Genomic DNA, 16,067 nt, shown 5'->3' with positions numbered 1-16,067 from the left:
AAGAACAATTTCAAATGGAAAGAAAATACGGAAGTTTCTAAAATACTTCTGCAGCAAATGTAGTCATGTGTTTTTCTTATTAAAGTAACACCATGCAACAATTTTACACTTTTTGCGGTATGGTTTTATAGGCAACTAGTTTTGGTACCATCCATTTCATTTTGATAGAATATGGTCATTTGAAGGACAGATTAACACTTGTGGTCTTCCCTCTAGCCATCCATGATATGCCCTATGTAGTTCTGTGTTTCCTGTCTGTAACACCCTGCTAAAATGGAAGAAAAGCTTTCACAGCATGACATTGCCACCTTTACTGCCAAAAGACATCAGTTAGTGTGTTGGCAAGCTTCTATCAGTGTCAGCTGGGCTGTTGGTGGTGTTTGCAAGGTTTTTTCATGCCTTTTAGGTAGTTAGCCTGCGAGTCTTGGAACAGCACTCCTTAATGCTTATCAATGGTGGTACTTTTTAAATATACAATTACCTAATCTAATAGTGCAATGTAAATTAATTAGACTAATATTCCTTAGCAAAATGCAAATTAAACAGACACCAAGTCCATGGGATCAAAGAATCATTACAATACATACTTTGCCAGCAGCAGCCAGGAACCTTGCCTTAAAATTCCCACCCCCTTGGCTGAATATCAATAATAACTAACTGGTATGAACCTAAAGGCATTATGTTTACCTGTCGGTTTTAAACCTAAAATTAGGAAAAATAATGAGATAACCTTGGCACTAAGTACATGCCCCAGGTGGTAGGTTGTCTTTTGCACATGTCTCCACACACACACACGCCTGACCCAATCCTCTTAGTCCGCAGCTTGAGAACCAGGCGTGCCAGAAAAATGTGTCCACTCTTATGTGAGCATTAAAGGGTAATAAGGGACAGTGAGAGTCAACCCGTCTCATATTTGATCATGTACTGTTCATAAATTAGAATAGCGCCTTTTTCTCATGTAGAGGCGTGGTTCTTGTAGGTCATTTATTAATGAACCCAAAAAGAGAACAAAGAAAAATGCGTATAAATGTAAACATACGATGTGCTTATATAGTATAGTAAATAGTATGTGCTGAGACACATCTAGACCAGGGGTCTCAAACTCAAACTACCGGGGGGCCGATTAGTGTCCAGTCTGGTCAGTGGGGGGCCAGATTGTTTTGATCTGTTGGCCTGCCTATCACAATATTGTAGATACTGGAGTTACAGACCTCTAGATTCTAGAACATTTTTGAAACTCTTGTGAAACACATTGTGTTAATTTGCGTGGCAATAACTTTATGTCACATGAGAGGCTCAAGCAGTGCATTAACAAACTGAATCCGAGTGAATCTGATCAGTTGCGGTCTTCTTCTGAACACAGATTTAAAAATGGTTACAAATTTCCGTAATATTTGATATGCCCCCACGACCGGAGGAAACTGACACAAAATAAATAAACTGTTATAATGCAAGAAATGCATAACCCATCGTCTGCCATCATAATGTGACACATACACATTTCAGCTTATTTCAGCACAAAATCATCCGTTATCAATTGGCGGGTGACATTCAAATTGCTTGTGATGCTTAAGCTGACACTGTCCATCTATTTGAAAGTATAGTTAACCATCATCGTGAAATAACACACATGATATCCACCTATTGTCACACGTTTATGTTTATGTTCAATGCAAATGTTTATGCTCCATGCACATGTTTACCTCTCAGGTTACCTAATGCATACACACAACAGCTAAATCTCTCATAAGCACCGTTTAAAATACCCCCCCCCCCCCCCCCAGCCCTGCTTTCATCTTTTGAGTCGTCTCATCCCCTACGTGACAGAGGCTGAGCGGTTTGGGGGGGGTGTCTGAGGTCAAAAATGCTGTACATCAGGAGAGATTAGGGTGTGATGGGTATATAAGACAGGGACGGGCTCTGAATTCAGAGAGTGCAGAATAACACTAAGGAGTTGACGAACCCAACCTCTGGCTCACCCCACTTCGCTGAGCAAGCAAGGTGAGTGACTTTACATGACTATACTGCTGTTCTGATTTGTAGTGTTTGTGCTTTAGTATCTAGGGGCTGGTATCTAGGGACTGGTACTGTAACCATTTCAACACTGGCTTGATTCTGTGGGGCACTTTTCTAACTGTTTCTCAGATGCAAATGGCAAAGACTGCATGCGGAAACAGTTCTTTGAGTTATTAGTTGAGTTTGAACCACTGAGAAGCAGCCATGTTCTAGAGCATGCATCAATGGATCAAGCAGAAGGGAAAACATTTGTGAGAGATAAAGAAACAGAGAGGAAGGGAGAGAGAGGGAGAGAGAGAGAGATGCAAAAGAATTGATAGAAAAAGTGTGTGTGTGTGTGTGCGAGAGAGTGAGCAAGAGAGGGGGTGGGGCGTGGGGAAGAGAGAAGGTGCATGAGAGAGAGATGCCTAGTGATTGATAATCATCATAATTTGTCTATGCAAAACTAGTAATACACTTGAAAAAACGGAAGTTTATAAAATACTGCGGCAAATTAAGTCATGTGTTTTTCTTTTTAAAGTAACACTATGCAACAATTTTACACTTTTTGAGGTTTGGTTTTATAGGCAACTAGTTTTGGTAGCATCCTCAATTTTTTTTTTTCATGGCATATGGTCATGTCAAGGACCGATAAACACCTGTGACCTTTCCACTAGCCATCCAGGATGTGCCCTATGTAGTTCTGTGTACTGGGCTGAATACCCTGCTAAAATGGAAGAAAAGCTTTCACAACATGACATTGCAAGCTATACTGCCAAAAGACACCAGTTAGTGTGTTGGCAAGCTTCTATCAGTGTCAACTGGGCTGTTGGTGGTGTTTGCAAGGTGTTTGCATGCCTTTTAGGTATAGCTTGCGTGTTTTGAAACAGCACTCCTTATTGATGCTTTAATGTTGAAATTTACATCAGAGGTGGTCCTTTTTTAGATAACAATTACCTCCCGTAGTGCAATGTAAATTAATTAAACTTAGCAAAATGCAAATTCAACAGACGCCAAGTCAATGTGGTCCAACTAAGAGTCATGACAATATACTTGGGCAGCAGCAGCCAAGTAACATGACACTTACTTTACACTTTAATACATATTTTAAGAACCTTGTCTACCATTTCCCACCATACTATGCTGAATAACAATAATAACTTACTGGAATGAACCTAAAGGCCTTATGTTTACCTGTCGGTTTTAAATCTAAAATTAGGAAAAATAATGACATAACCTTGGCACTAAGTACATGCCCCAGGTGGTAGGTTATCTTTTGCACATGTCTCCACACACACATGCATGTCCAAATCCTCTTAGTCCGCAGCTTATAAGAGCAACCTAGCAAGATACAGTGTGTTAGCAAAAAAAAAAGACTTGTATCTTTGAGTTTGAGTGGTACTGAAGGTTAGAGGAAATATGACTGGCAGGGTACTCCTTCAGCCCATAAGATTACTTTCAGTCGATTTCAGTCGTCTTCAAGATGGCTTGCCAAGTATAGATATTGAGAAATTAGGCAACACTTGTGTGTAGTTGTAACACCCATCACGCTCTCTTTAGTATAAGAGTGTGGATTAGTCTAAAAATAGCGATTGCTGCAAATAGAGGAGGTTTTTCTAGGTCACTGTTAAATATAGTTGTTTGTGTAAGAGAATTACCCGGAGGATTCAACTTCATTTAGCCTAACGCGACAAAATTAGCACTAAGCTGCCCTCAAGTTGGGTCAGTTTAGTGACTGATAAGTTAGGCTGAGGAGGAGGATGAGCGGGGGATCGGGGATTTAACAGCTACTGAGGAGAAGGCTGACATAATACTACGTGGAAAGCAGATCATACAGAAATAGAAGCGATTTATGCTTAGAGTACAACACGAGACAGATGGCGGGAATTTCAGCAACATTTCTAGAGTGGTTTCTCGATGATCTTTTGGGGTGCACTGGAGGAGGTGGTGTAGAGGGGACATTTTAAACTGAAGTGCACCTCTCTTCTTCCAGAAAACCACTGCAATGGGCGATGCTGCAGGTGAGACGAAGAAGGGACCCCCCAAGTTCAAGCAGAGGGCTGCCCGCGTCTTCAAGAGCAAGGCCCCCAAGCCTGGCCAGAAGGGGTCAGTGGAAAACCAGTCAACACATATTACATATGATTTTAGACTCTTACATTTGTGGTATATGGTATAGACCAGGAACTAGTACAGTGCGTCAGTTTTCCCCCTCATGATTCCATTTTGATTAATCATTTAAATATTTAAACAAATGTTTTTTTTAGACCTACTCACTGTTCATTGTCGTTTTCGTGTTTTACTTATCACTCTCTGTGGTCCACAGGTTTGGAGATGACATCCCAGGAATGGATGGACTTGGAACAGGTGAGACTCACATTTTGAGCCAAATACTTTCTTAGCACATGACTGATATACCAACATGCCCCCACTTCTGCCACTGATATTGCAAGACAAAGATTTAAAGATAAAAAAAGCAGACTCCAAACTTGTACGAAAAGGACTCTGAAGCACATGAATGAATATGACTGACCCTTCCCTCTCTCTCTGTCTCTCTCTCTTACAGACTTCACAGTGGTGTGCCCATGGGAAGCATTCGGAGACATGGAGCTCAGCGATTTGGCCAAATATGGAATTGTGTAGTCCCTCTCCTTCACCCCCTCCTGCTCCCCCTTCTTCTCCATGCCTACCTCCTCTCTAATGAGGCCCAGAATGCCTTGCTGTCTTTACAGTGTATTGCCACTCGGGACGTTTTTTTAGCCATTAGCTCATTTGGCCGTTGACACGACAACCATGGGTTAGAAGAACCATTAGCAACCACGCAAGGCAGGCTCCATAGCTCTCTAACTTTAAGCAGTTAAGCATCACTATTGTTCAACATTGCAATGTGCTCACCATGCCTATCCAAGAAATATGACCATGAAGATTATTGTGCGACCAATAGAAAAGGAACATTCTTATTGCAACCAATGGAAAAAGGACCATTCCGGCATCTTGCTTGAGCCCCATTATGCTGCCTTTAGTGGTCATAGCGGGGCAATAAGGCATTCCGTTACGCCAGGACACTGCACTGGTGTTTGTTGATGACTGCTATGAGTTGAGAACATAAAGGAGAACCCCCCCCCCCCCCCGTCCATCACAACCCACCCACCCCCCATCGTCCTTCCCACCCACCCACCCTTTTTCATCCCAACCCACCAACCCCCCCCTGTCCATCCCAACCCCCCCATCCTTCCTAACCCACCCACCCCCCTTTCGCCTTGTCCACCCTCACCTTCTCTCCTTAAGAAGTATTTATATTATCTGATGTATATTATTTGTGTGTGCAGAGATCCGTTTTTTAATGAAATGGGAATGTGTATCAAGCATGTGCAATACCTACCATTAACCACTGGGTGTTCAAATCCTACACTATGAAACCGTCATGGGTGTGAAGGGTGTGAAACACTCAATACAAATATTTTCCCACAATGTCAGGAGTCAGTTGCTTTTTTTACCCCAAAATAAATACTGATGGTCCATGTGAAACACTTCTGGTCAAACTGTAATAAATACTAAAATGTGATAAGGTTTTAGGGTACAGCAATCAAATAAAGGTCAACAGTCTACCCAGTCACAGTACTGAGGGTCAGGGCAGGTAACTGACAAACTGCTAACTGGTTTACAGCCGTGGTGGCGATATCCCTCACTAAAGACATCAATAATGGCTACATGACCAAGACTACTGAATCACTGCAGACAGCAGCATCAATGTGAAAACACACAAAGCAGGCAAAAGTATATATATATGTATATATATTTAAAAAAAACTGTTTATATGGACATTCAGTTACAAAGAACAACACAAATGGCATCGGAGTTGACAGAGGAATTCAAATTAAAAATAATATATAGATATTTAAAAATAAGAAAATAAAAAAAACAGCCACGTGCATTTTAAACCAAAGGCTAAAACATTACAGTAAGGTGCAGAATGAGGATATATAGGAATAACGGAATCTTCCACACCATCGCCAAGCCAACCAGCTGCAGCAGCCATTTAGTTAAAAACGGAATTAAGTTGGACAAATTGCCATAGTACCGTCACTGATATGTTAACACATGAGCTTCAAAGGGTGGGCTAGCTTTTAATCCTAGAACAAAATGGCAAAGGTCCATCTTAAAATACTAGTATGGGGATCCTAAAAGGAAATGACACGTTGTCTTTGCTCTTCTTGTAACACTGACAAAGGGAGGAGTACAGATGGCTAAGGCCCAACTCAGGAAAACATGAAACCATTAAGCTGAAGAAAGAAAATCATTTTACATTACATTTTGTAGCAGTCAAATTATTGTCCTCTATTTCATTTAAATTGACGTCTATAAAATACTCAGGTTGACAGTTTTGTCAGAGGAATAAACTATATATAACCCCATAAATGACAAATTCATTTTTCAATTTTTTCCCCTATATCTATTTTCCTATGATGAAATACACCTAGTCCTTTTCCAAAGTGAGCGGAAAATAGACTCAAACCAAGCCCCTGGTTATATAACTCATCTCAGAGGTCTGTGTCTACTGTAAACCTTGATTATATAAAAGTATTGTTCATTATTTGCTAGCACTACCAAAACACTCCAGCTTTCTTGGAAAAGGTACTGAAATATGGCTCAATCCAATTTTCACAAATGGTCTTACTCTAGTGATACCGCCAGAACTACCACCTGGTAATGCCAGTCAGCTGAAAACCAGAGTGGGAGTGTTCCATTACAGGAACCCTTTTCGAATATCCGCTTGACCCATCCTGACAGAACCAAGTCCAAATACAAGGTCTCAGGAGACAGATGGCGTTTCAGAATCAAAAAACCCCATCTGCACAGAGCTTACACAATAAAGAGAGAAAGAGGAGGAGACGAGAGCAAGCGTTTGGATGATTTATCCGTTCTACTGATGCAGGAAGAAAAACAAGTGGTAGGAAAACCAAAGGATCATAAGACTAACAATACCAAGGCTGTTTTATACTGAAGAGAATGGACTGCAAATGTGCTTTTGAACAAATCTTTGGAACCAAAATAGAAAAAAAAGGCATTCAACATTCAGAATATAGATATATATAAAAAAAACAATTCATCATTTACTTTTCATATTTTAAATAGGATATCATAGTTACTTTCTCTCAATTAATGCTGGCAGCTACTTGCATACATAACTGACTAAACTACTATTAAAATTGGGGAGGGAAGAATGCTCAACGAACTGCATTCTGACTAAGAAAAATAGTTTTATGTAAAACTGCATAATTTAACAACTGTGCATTCTCAAAAAAAAAACATCATCAGGCCTATATTTCTCTAGAGGGACAGCCTGACTTAACAACAACAAAACATAACTGTACAATTATGGAGAAATACAGTTATGGCTTTCAAGGCTTCGTTCTTTCTCAAGACAGGGAGCTCTCTATCATCTTTATTACATAATTTTAAAGAAAGTCATATCTAAGTAACTAGATTAATTTAATCTTTAAAAGGGGTAATGAGAATTATATTAGAACCATAATGATAAACCATAATTAACACTATGTTTCTCTAATCTAGTGTCTTTGCATATGATATCTATTCAGTTTTAAAGGTTTGCATTTCAAGAGACCACAAAATTTGAGGTAAATGTACAACATAATTCTTTTTATAGCAACTCAACTGAAAGCGTGTACATGTGACAAAGAGAACCCACTCTGTGCGCGGCGTTTCGTCGAGGCCTGTAACAATCTGCGAGCACGTCACCCTATTTGACGCCAAATGAAATAAACGGGTTTCCGAGTCCTCGAACGGGTCGCTGTGGCACCTTTCGCATTCGTCGTTTTGTGCTCACGTCTGCCAACAGACAGCACGATTCCCTGTCGCCGTCATGCCAACAGCCAACACGGTTCCCTGTCGCTGTCATTGCCCAGCCAACCAGGTTCCCTCTCGAAACCTCCTCCTCATCCTCCTCCCCCCTTGGTGTCCATGGAAGCCCAGGTGGCCAGTGTGTGTATGAAGTGGTGTAGTGCTGACGGAACGACACGGCCGACCGCACGTCCATTTTTGCAGTTTGTGTGCAAAACACAGTTCATTTGGAAAACTGGAAGAATTTGAGGCCATAACTGCATGCGTTGGTGCAGAGATACGAGTCATACAAAGGAATAACTGTTCTGAGCTTAGAGCCGTGCATTTTTCAAGACAGCCATGTTTTTTTTTTCTTTTCTTCTTTCTTTCTTTTTTTTTTGTTGTTGTTCAAATTACATTGGTGGTTAACTGTTATTCAATATGGAAATAAACTTGCATTGTGTTGACACGACTGCTTTCCTTACTGAATATATACTTTTGTACCAAGAGTATGTGCATCGGATATAGTATGAATCCTACCAAGACCACAGAAAGAGATGCAATTGCACTCCGCAGCTGCAGGGGGAGTGGGGCTCTTTCGAATCAGTTAAAGAGTATCCAAAAAGGAGGGGGGGGGATGTGTTCCAGGAAAGACTCGGGCGTTATCAATATGGAGAAAATCGACTGTATCCACCTCTGTACAACGTGGCCTGTCAAAACAAAGAGGACACACATCAGTAATCCTATCGTATGCACTCAGAAATTCTGATTGTGTAATTGTAAAATAATATAATTTCGAATGAAGATTATATAGGTTAAAAAATTGTTTGTTAGCATCCCGACACTGAAGAAGCATTTCGTAAAATGTTAAATGCCATCTCAAGTTGACTTGGTCGATCATGCAGGCATTGACTCATGAAACAACATGAAATGGACGGCCCGATGGGGAGGCGGACTCTTACCATTGCTCCTACTCCGTACGCGGCAGCTGCGGCTGGGGTCAGGGCCGCGTGGTAGGGGTCTGTGGTGAACACTCGCCCGTACCTACAGGGGACAGAGGAGCAGGATGTAACTCATCACTAAGACAAGTCAGAGACAAAGCCTTTAAAATACACACTGAACATATGATCAGAGACAAAGCCTTTAAACTACACACTGAACATATGATCAGAGACAAAGCCTTTAAACTACACACTGAACACATGATCAGAGACAAAGCCTTTAAACTACACACTGAACACATGATCAGAGACAAAGCCTTTAAAATACACACTGAACACATGATCAGAGACAAAGCCTTTAAACTAAACAAAAACACATGATCAGAGACAAAGCCTTTAAACTACACACTAAACACATGATCAGAGACAAAGCCTTTAAACTACACACTAAACACATGATCAGAGACAAAGCCTTTAAAATACACACTGAACACATGATCAGAGACAAAGCCTTTAAACTACACACTGAACATATTGTCCTTCTGTAGCGGATTCATAATATGCTTTCAAGCATTTCACTGTCTGCTTTCAAGGTAAAGTGGGGAAGAGAAGAACAGTCACGGATGGCTGCCTCTGTGGTCGGTAGAAGAGTGTGTGAACGGGTAATGGGAGAAGAGTGTGTGAACGGGTAATGGGAGACACTGGAAAGCACTCGGAATCCTGAGAGGAGTAATCACTGCCTAGGGGGTACCTCATTTACCCCTTCCTGAAACATGACAAGATTCTAGCTGCTCACTCACTCCATGCTACGGTGCATTTCAGTGAAATATGAAAGACATGTTAACCTTGATTATTTAAAAGTATTGTAAACATTTTGCCAGTACTACCAAAACATTCTTGGAAAGGTACTGAAATATGGCTTAATCCAATTTTCACAAATAGTCTTACTTTAGTGATAACACCAGAACTACCCCCAGGTAATGCCAATGACTGTGTGAACTGGGTGGAGAGCCTGGCATGGTTGTAGGCAGGCCATGCTTCACTCTACTCTGGCCTACTACAGCTGTGACACTGTAGCACAGTGCTAATTGGATCACAAACGCTCAACACTCACTGACACAAAAGGTGCCAATGAGTCACACACATCATTTGGATGCATCTCAACAGGGGCAGCGCGGTGCCATGAATACTAAGAGGTGATACTACTTCTACTAAAAGGATCTGCTATCTGCAATTCAGGCACAGCTCCCATCAAATTAACACACGGTTATTGGAGGTGCAGCCTCACTGATAGATGGTAGGATACTTTGAGATCAGCCACTATCAGCCACAAGGACTTCCACCCAGTCGCACTCACCTGGACAGCCATAAAAGGACTGGTTCAGACACACACTGACTACAGCGGAGCACTCCCAACAAACTGGTCTCCGAGCACCTGCATATGACGCTCGATCGACACCTGGATATGGGGCTAAACTGCCACCTGGGTATGGGACTCGACCGACACCTGCATATGGGCCTCAACCGACACCTGCATATGGGCCTCAACCAACACCTCTGCACCGAGCGTTCTGCCAGTCAGACTGGGAAGGCCTCGGTGCTCCACTAATACCAAACTCTGGTGCTCCTCAGGGGTTGAGTTCCGAGGTTCTGTGTTCTGAGGGCCTGTGTTCTGTACTCCCTTTTCAATTACAACTTCACTCCTGTCAACATTACAAAGTAATTGGACAATACCACAGTGATTAGAATTGTCTCAGATAACGAGTTGGGTCCAGCGCATGGCGTGATGCTGCTCAATGCAGTAGCTTATCTCTGAAAACCAGAATGGCCAAGAGCTTATCGTCGACTTAAGGAAAGGCAGCGGTGGACTCGGCTCTTCATCAATGGTGACTTGGTGGAAAGAGAATCAAGCTTTAAGTTCCTGCGCGGGCACATAACGGAGGATGTTTCATGGATTGCCAATAGCACAGCGCTGTTAAAGAAGGCAGAACAACAGCTCTACTTTCTGGGACTGCTATAGAGAGAAAACCTGGGGGGGAAATCTGCTCGTCACTTCTACCACGGTGGTATTGACAGCATACTCGTGGTACACTAGCTGAACCTCTGCAGGGAAAACCCAGTCGCTGCCTGCCCCCAAGAGAGTCTTCAGAGCCCAGTTACCTCCTCAAGGATATCTCCAGCTCCCACCGTCTCCATAGAGCCATCACCATTAACAACCATTAGCATCTCAACTGCCTTTTCACTCTCCTGCCCACCAGAGGGTGCTATAGGTGCACCATAGCCCACACTGCTACACTGAGGAATAGTCCCTATCCCAGAGCAATAACCCTCTCTTCAGCAAGCAGCCAAGACAACACTGATTATAAGGCCATACGATTGTATTCTAATTGAGCACACACAGGCATATGCCTATTTAATCATGTGGAGCTGCTACATGTCTGCTCTGCACTTAAAACATGAGCAGCAATGCAGTAGGAATATGCATTTTATATCAAATAGTTTACTGACCACAACAATATTTATATTTATATTTCATTCCTTCCATGTAGCTTGGTATTGCACACGGAATCGTGTTGTTCAATGGACAATGACAATAAAGGTATTCATATTGGTGTTACATTTCTACCTAATTCATTTTCTCTTCACACTGACCCATCACATTAAATACTGTTCACACATACATCAACAGCACTTTCCAAACAAGAAAGAAATGCTACATAGCATTAGCACAGATGCTAATCCTTACCCATCACTGTAAGCTTGAGCAGCAGCATGTGCAGCGGCAGCAGACGGTCCAGCAGCTACGGCGGCCGTTGGCTGGGCATATCGATACGTCGCATAGCCACCCTAAAGGAGAACCCCCAAGATGGAGAGAAAAAGGGAGGGACACAGAGAGGGAGAGAGAGAGAGGGGGAGAGAGAGAGAGACATGTTTAAGGATTTGCTGCACTGCTTTAAGTGAAATGAAACTGAATCCTAACAAGCCTCTTTGGCGGAACACAGAGCAAAAAAATATAAAATAAAGACAAAAAAAATGACTTGATATACAGTAGCGGGTAACAGGCAGTAATGTACAGTCTGATGCAAAATCATTCAGAGAACATAGCTGAGAACCCCTCGCTTGTGTCTCTTCCTCTGTGGCAAGCAGGCTAGCACCACACTCGCTAAAGACACAACTTAGCATTGCGTGTGTGATAGTTTAGGGGTCGTTTCCTCATTCACCAGGGGAAGGTGTGCTTTTGCCACAGAGGGAGAGGCAAACTGGGACTTAACACGGTTTAAAGAGGGCACCACTTTGTGTCATCACCCTCCACATCCCCAATGCACGGTTACAGAAAAAGAAAACATTGTGAGCAAGTCATTAACTGGTGCCACATCAACGGAAAAAGAGTAATTTCAGGAGACACACATACATACACACACACACAAACACACACACAGCCACAACCAGTCACAGACGGACAAAGACTGACCGAGAGACAGACGGCATGCACCCCCAAAAACCTCATAACAACCAAAACAAAATTTAAATAACAGGCAATCCTTATCACACACACCACTGCATTCTATCCTATGGCCAGCCTAGAACAACTCCCAACATTCCTACACACCTGCCAAAGAAGAGAGGGAAGGAGGGAGAGAGTGAGAAATTAAAAGGAGAAATGAGCAGGGTAAGAAAAATATGGGGGAAATATGGGGAATTAAAGAGGGGGGTCAAGGGGGTTTGAGGGGAAATAAAAAAGGGATGGGGGTAATAAACAGGGAGAGATTGGAATAGGGAGGGGGTGAAAGGGAGTGGAGGATGAAAGAAGAGAAGAGGAGAGAGAGGAGAAGAGAACTGGGTGTGCCTGCATGCTGACATTGATTCCAGCTAGCATGCCACAGGTGTAACAGACACAGGGAGATACTGGGAAGGGTCAGAATCAGATAGATTTGTCCATTTCTGAAGGAAGAGATAATACCTGTGTAAAAGGGTTTTATTTTTATATGCCTGATACCCTGCTTCAAATCTCTTGTGCTATCAATTCAACAGGCCTCTAATGCTTCGCAAATTGACATTTCCAGGCCCACAACTTTTAAGATGATGTCGCTGAGAGAAATTGGTTGCTAATTTTAGCGATTATGCCTTGTTTTGTTTAGCCTTGAGACTAAAAGTAAAAAATAAATACAAAAAATGTTTTTTTAGCCTTGAGACAAAAAGTAAAAAAAACTCAAATATATACAGTACATACCAAAGATTGCCAAAAGAAATGCCTGCAGAAAGCTTATCTGACATCGTTCGTTCGGGATTTAATTATTTTTAATCTTTCATTTATCAATCTTCTCCCCCTTCCACATCTCCGCCCAAGTCAGACTGTGGTGAGTTAGTAGAAAACAACCAAACAGAGAAGCCATTACAGTCTCCAAAAATGGCCAAGTCGTATGTAAAGATTTGAAGAATAACAAATAAAAAAGATTGATGCACACTGGCTTTCAGATGGACCCTACCTGTGGCACACTGGTACTAAAGACAGACTCCTGAAACACTACTCTACAGAGAGAACAGAAACAGCTAGCGTCAACCTGGAAACTGGCGCGCACACACACAGACACAGACACAGACACACACACACAGACATACAGGAAGTACACGATTATACACACGCGCACGCACACACACACACACAGACAGACAAACACACATCTACACACACAGACACGCACACACACACACACACACACACACAGACACACACACATACAGGAAGTACACGATTATACACACGCGCACGCACACACACACACACACACTCACACAAATACAGAGACGGTCATAGGCACACTATACTAGAACAGAGCTATTTGTGAAACGTATGGACGTCACACATTAGCCGAGACTGAAATTGTGATTGGACATGGAAATGAATTATCACACTGATGAATTCAGATGAATGTGTTGCTATGGTTGTTAAGTTTAAGTCGTCTTTCTTCACAGTGGATTACCAGATGTTATAAGGCATCTTCAAAATGTATCCAGACTGGTGTTTTTCTAGTGTTATGTGGCACCCAAGCACCAAATTTAGCTTCGATTCAGAAAAGCAGAGAGGAAGGCCAAAGGGCCTTTCAAATCATGACATTTTAGAACACAACCAGGCTAACTGTGGCATTTGAGTAATGGCTTAGAGCAGGAGAAATACAACTAGTCTCCATAAGATTTGAACACCCATCAATTTATTGTCACGAAGGTAGTCAATTATTGGCCTGTTATTCACAATTAGACTGCTCTGTTTCAAATGTTTCACACTTCTCACACACACACAAACAAACAAACACAAACTTTCACTCAAAAGCACTCTTAAAAAAAGACTGAGAGAAGGGGGAGGGAGGACAGAGATGAAACCGGGGTGCGTGAGGCTGTTTATACTTACATAGAGGTCTGCAGCCCCGTAAAAACCACCATCCTGATACACCACGCTGAGATGGAGGAAGGACAGGAAGCCATGGAAACCGAAGGAGGGAGAGGGAAGAGTGAGAGCAGGAGAGGAGAGAAGACAGGAGGAGAAAGAGTGAGAGGGATGAGATTTTTAAAAGAAATATATACACAGGGAAAGGGTGCCACCAAGTGGACATTTGAGGAAAGAGAAAAATGAAGTAGAGGATGGTGAGGTCACAGGCAGTGAGAGAGTGATGGAGAAAGAGAAAGAGGAGAGAGAGAGAGAGAGAGAGAAAGAAATTATTGCACAGACATGCAGCACTGTTCCACTTCCATGAAGTTGGTCCTATTATGGCAGCTGTACATTTAAAAACATATCTTAGCTATACTGTCTTCCTCCCACACATTACATTCCACATAAAAGGAATAATGGAAACAGCATTTCATAGTGTTGCAGATTAATATTCAGCCCAAACTGGAACAATATTATTTATTGCGCATGTACTACTGGATAAACACACACACACACACACTGCAGAAGTGCAACAACCCAAACCCACACACTGGCTTCACGCATGCAGGAAGCAGCCTTAGTAGTTTTAAAAGGTCACACGTCAATGTCTATGTTGCACACTGTCCAGGCTGTAGTAGGGCTACAACCACCGGTGACAGGGTGGACTTCTCAGTGTGTGGAACTACCTTTCCATCAGCCAGCTATGTCTGCTCCAAAGACTCACTGCTTCTTCTCAGTGTGTGGAGCTACCTTTCCATCCGTCAGCTATGTGAGCTCCAAAGACTCAATGCTCTGAGCCTTTAAGTATAGTGATGTCTGATTCTGCCTCCATCCAGACTGACTCGGCAGTACGACGAAGCATTGACTGAACGAAGCACTATACAAAGTAGGCTACATGATGCTATTATTGTGTTTGTACATGCAGTCATTATGAAGGAGCTTTTATCTGGAGCGACCTACTACTTTTGCACATTACTTATTTATGGAGACTCGGATGCAGGGCTTAGTGAAGTTACCCACAAGCAGCAGCGGCTGTGTGTGTGTGTGTGTGTTCTCATTCTTATCAAACAGCAGCATAATATTATCCAACTTTGCAGGCATCTAATTTAGTATAACTGGTTAAAGGACTCATTACGCTAACTACCTTATCACAGTCCTCAATACACTAATGAACAGTCCACCAGCCTGGCTGCAATGATAGCCTGCAGTCTTAACTCAGTTATGGCCCAGCTCCTGGGCACTAGCTGTTTATTACCTACTGCAGCCTGTTTGTTTGTGTGTGTGTGTGTGTGTGTGTGTGTGTGTGTGTGTGTGTGTGTGTGTGGCTGGGGAGATGGCCGCCTACCCTGGGTACGCTTGCATGGCAGGCTGGGGTACGGCTGCCCGCACTGCGCTGTAGACAGGCCTACCCCGCCCTCGGAGGTGGGCACCCCTGAACGAGGCGGCCGTTGTCGCTGCCGCTGCGGCCGCCGCTGCCGTCGGGTACGGGAACCCTGGAACTAAGAGAGCGACAAAGACAGACTGTGCATAAACACAACGGAAGCCCAGGCACTGAGCATGTGGGATAATAAATAGATACAGTAGAAAGACGTGTTGGTTTCTTCGTTTTGTTTTTGTTAAGCTAAGAGTGCCAAAAGAGAGAAAGACAGAAAGAGGGGGAGAGAGAGAGAGAGAGGGAAAGATAGAAAGAGAGGGGGAAAGAGGGGGAAAGAGAGAGAGAGGTTAAGAGCGATGGAAAGAGAGAGGGACAGAGAGGGGGAAAGAGAGAGAGAGAGAGGGAGATTAAAGAGCAAGCAAAAATGCAAGCCAGAGAAAAGGTCAAAGAAACCGAGCAAGCAGAAAGAGGTGTTAAAAATGGATCACAACAG

General features: G+C 42.7%; 2 protein-coding genes across 2 annotated transcripts in view; one reads left to right on the top strand and one right to left on the bottom strand.

The window, feature by feature from the left end:
* Nucleotides 1-4,000: 4,000 nt before the first annotated feature.
* Nucleotides 4,001-4,635, top strand: LOC308363284 (retinal cone rhodopsin-sensitive cGMP 3',5'-cyclic phosphodiesterase subunit gamma-like; the record flags this gene model as incomplete). The annotated part of the gene is made up of 3 exons (XM_080836088.1): nt 4,001-4,101; nt 4,319-4,359; nt 4,559-4,635. The coding sequence occupies 3 exons, from the start codon at nt 4,001-4,003 to the stop codon at nt 4,633-4,635; spliced, it is 219 nt and encodes a 72-aa protein (XP_080692214.1).
* Nucleotides 4,636-5,858: 1,223 nt separating this feature from the next.
* rbfox2 (RNA binding fox-1 homolog 2) overlaps nt 5,859-16,067 on the bottom strand; it is a 40,780-nt gene continuing 30,571 nt past the window's right edge. The window contains exons 9-13 of the mRNA XM_080844322.1: nt 15,545-15,698; nt 14,182-14,227; nt 11,521-11,621; nt 8,796-8,877; nt 5,859-8,543 (exon numbers count right to left, since the gene is read on the bottom strand). Of these exons, the coding sequence (XP_080700448.1) occupies nt 8,499-8,543; nt 8,796-8,877; nt 11,521-11,621; nt 14,182-14,227; nt 15,545-15,698 (428 nt within the window). The 3' untranslated portion in view covers nt 5,859-8,498. The remainder of the gene's footprint in view (nt 8,544-8,795; nt 8,878-11,520; nt 11,622-14,181; nt 14,228-15,544; nt 15,699-16,067) is intronic.

This window comes from Sprattus sprattus, assembly GCF_963457725.1.
Source record: "Sprattus sprattus genome assembly, chromosome: 1".
NCBI classification, from domain to species: Eukaryota; Metazoa; Chordata; class Actinopteri; order Clupeiformes; family Clupeidae; genus Sprattus; species Sprattus sprattus.
Note: the sequence above shows the minus strand (reverse complement) of the source record. Positions and strands in the feature narration are given on the sequence as shown.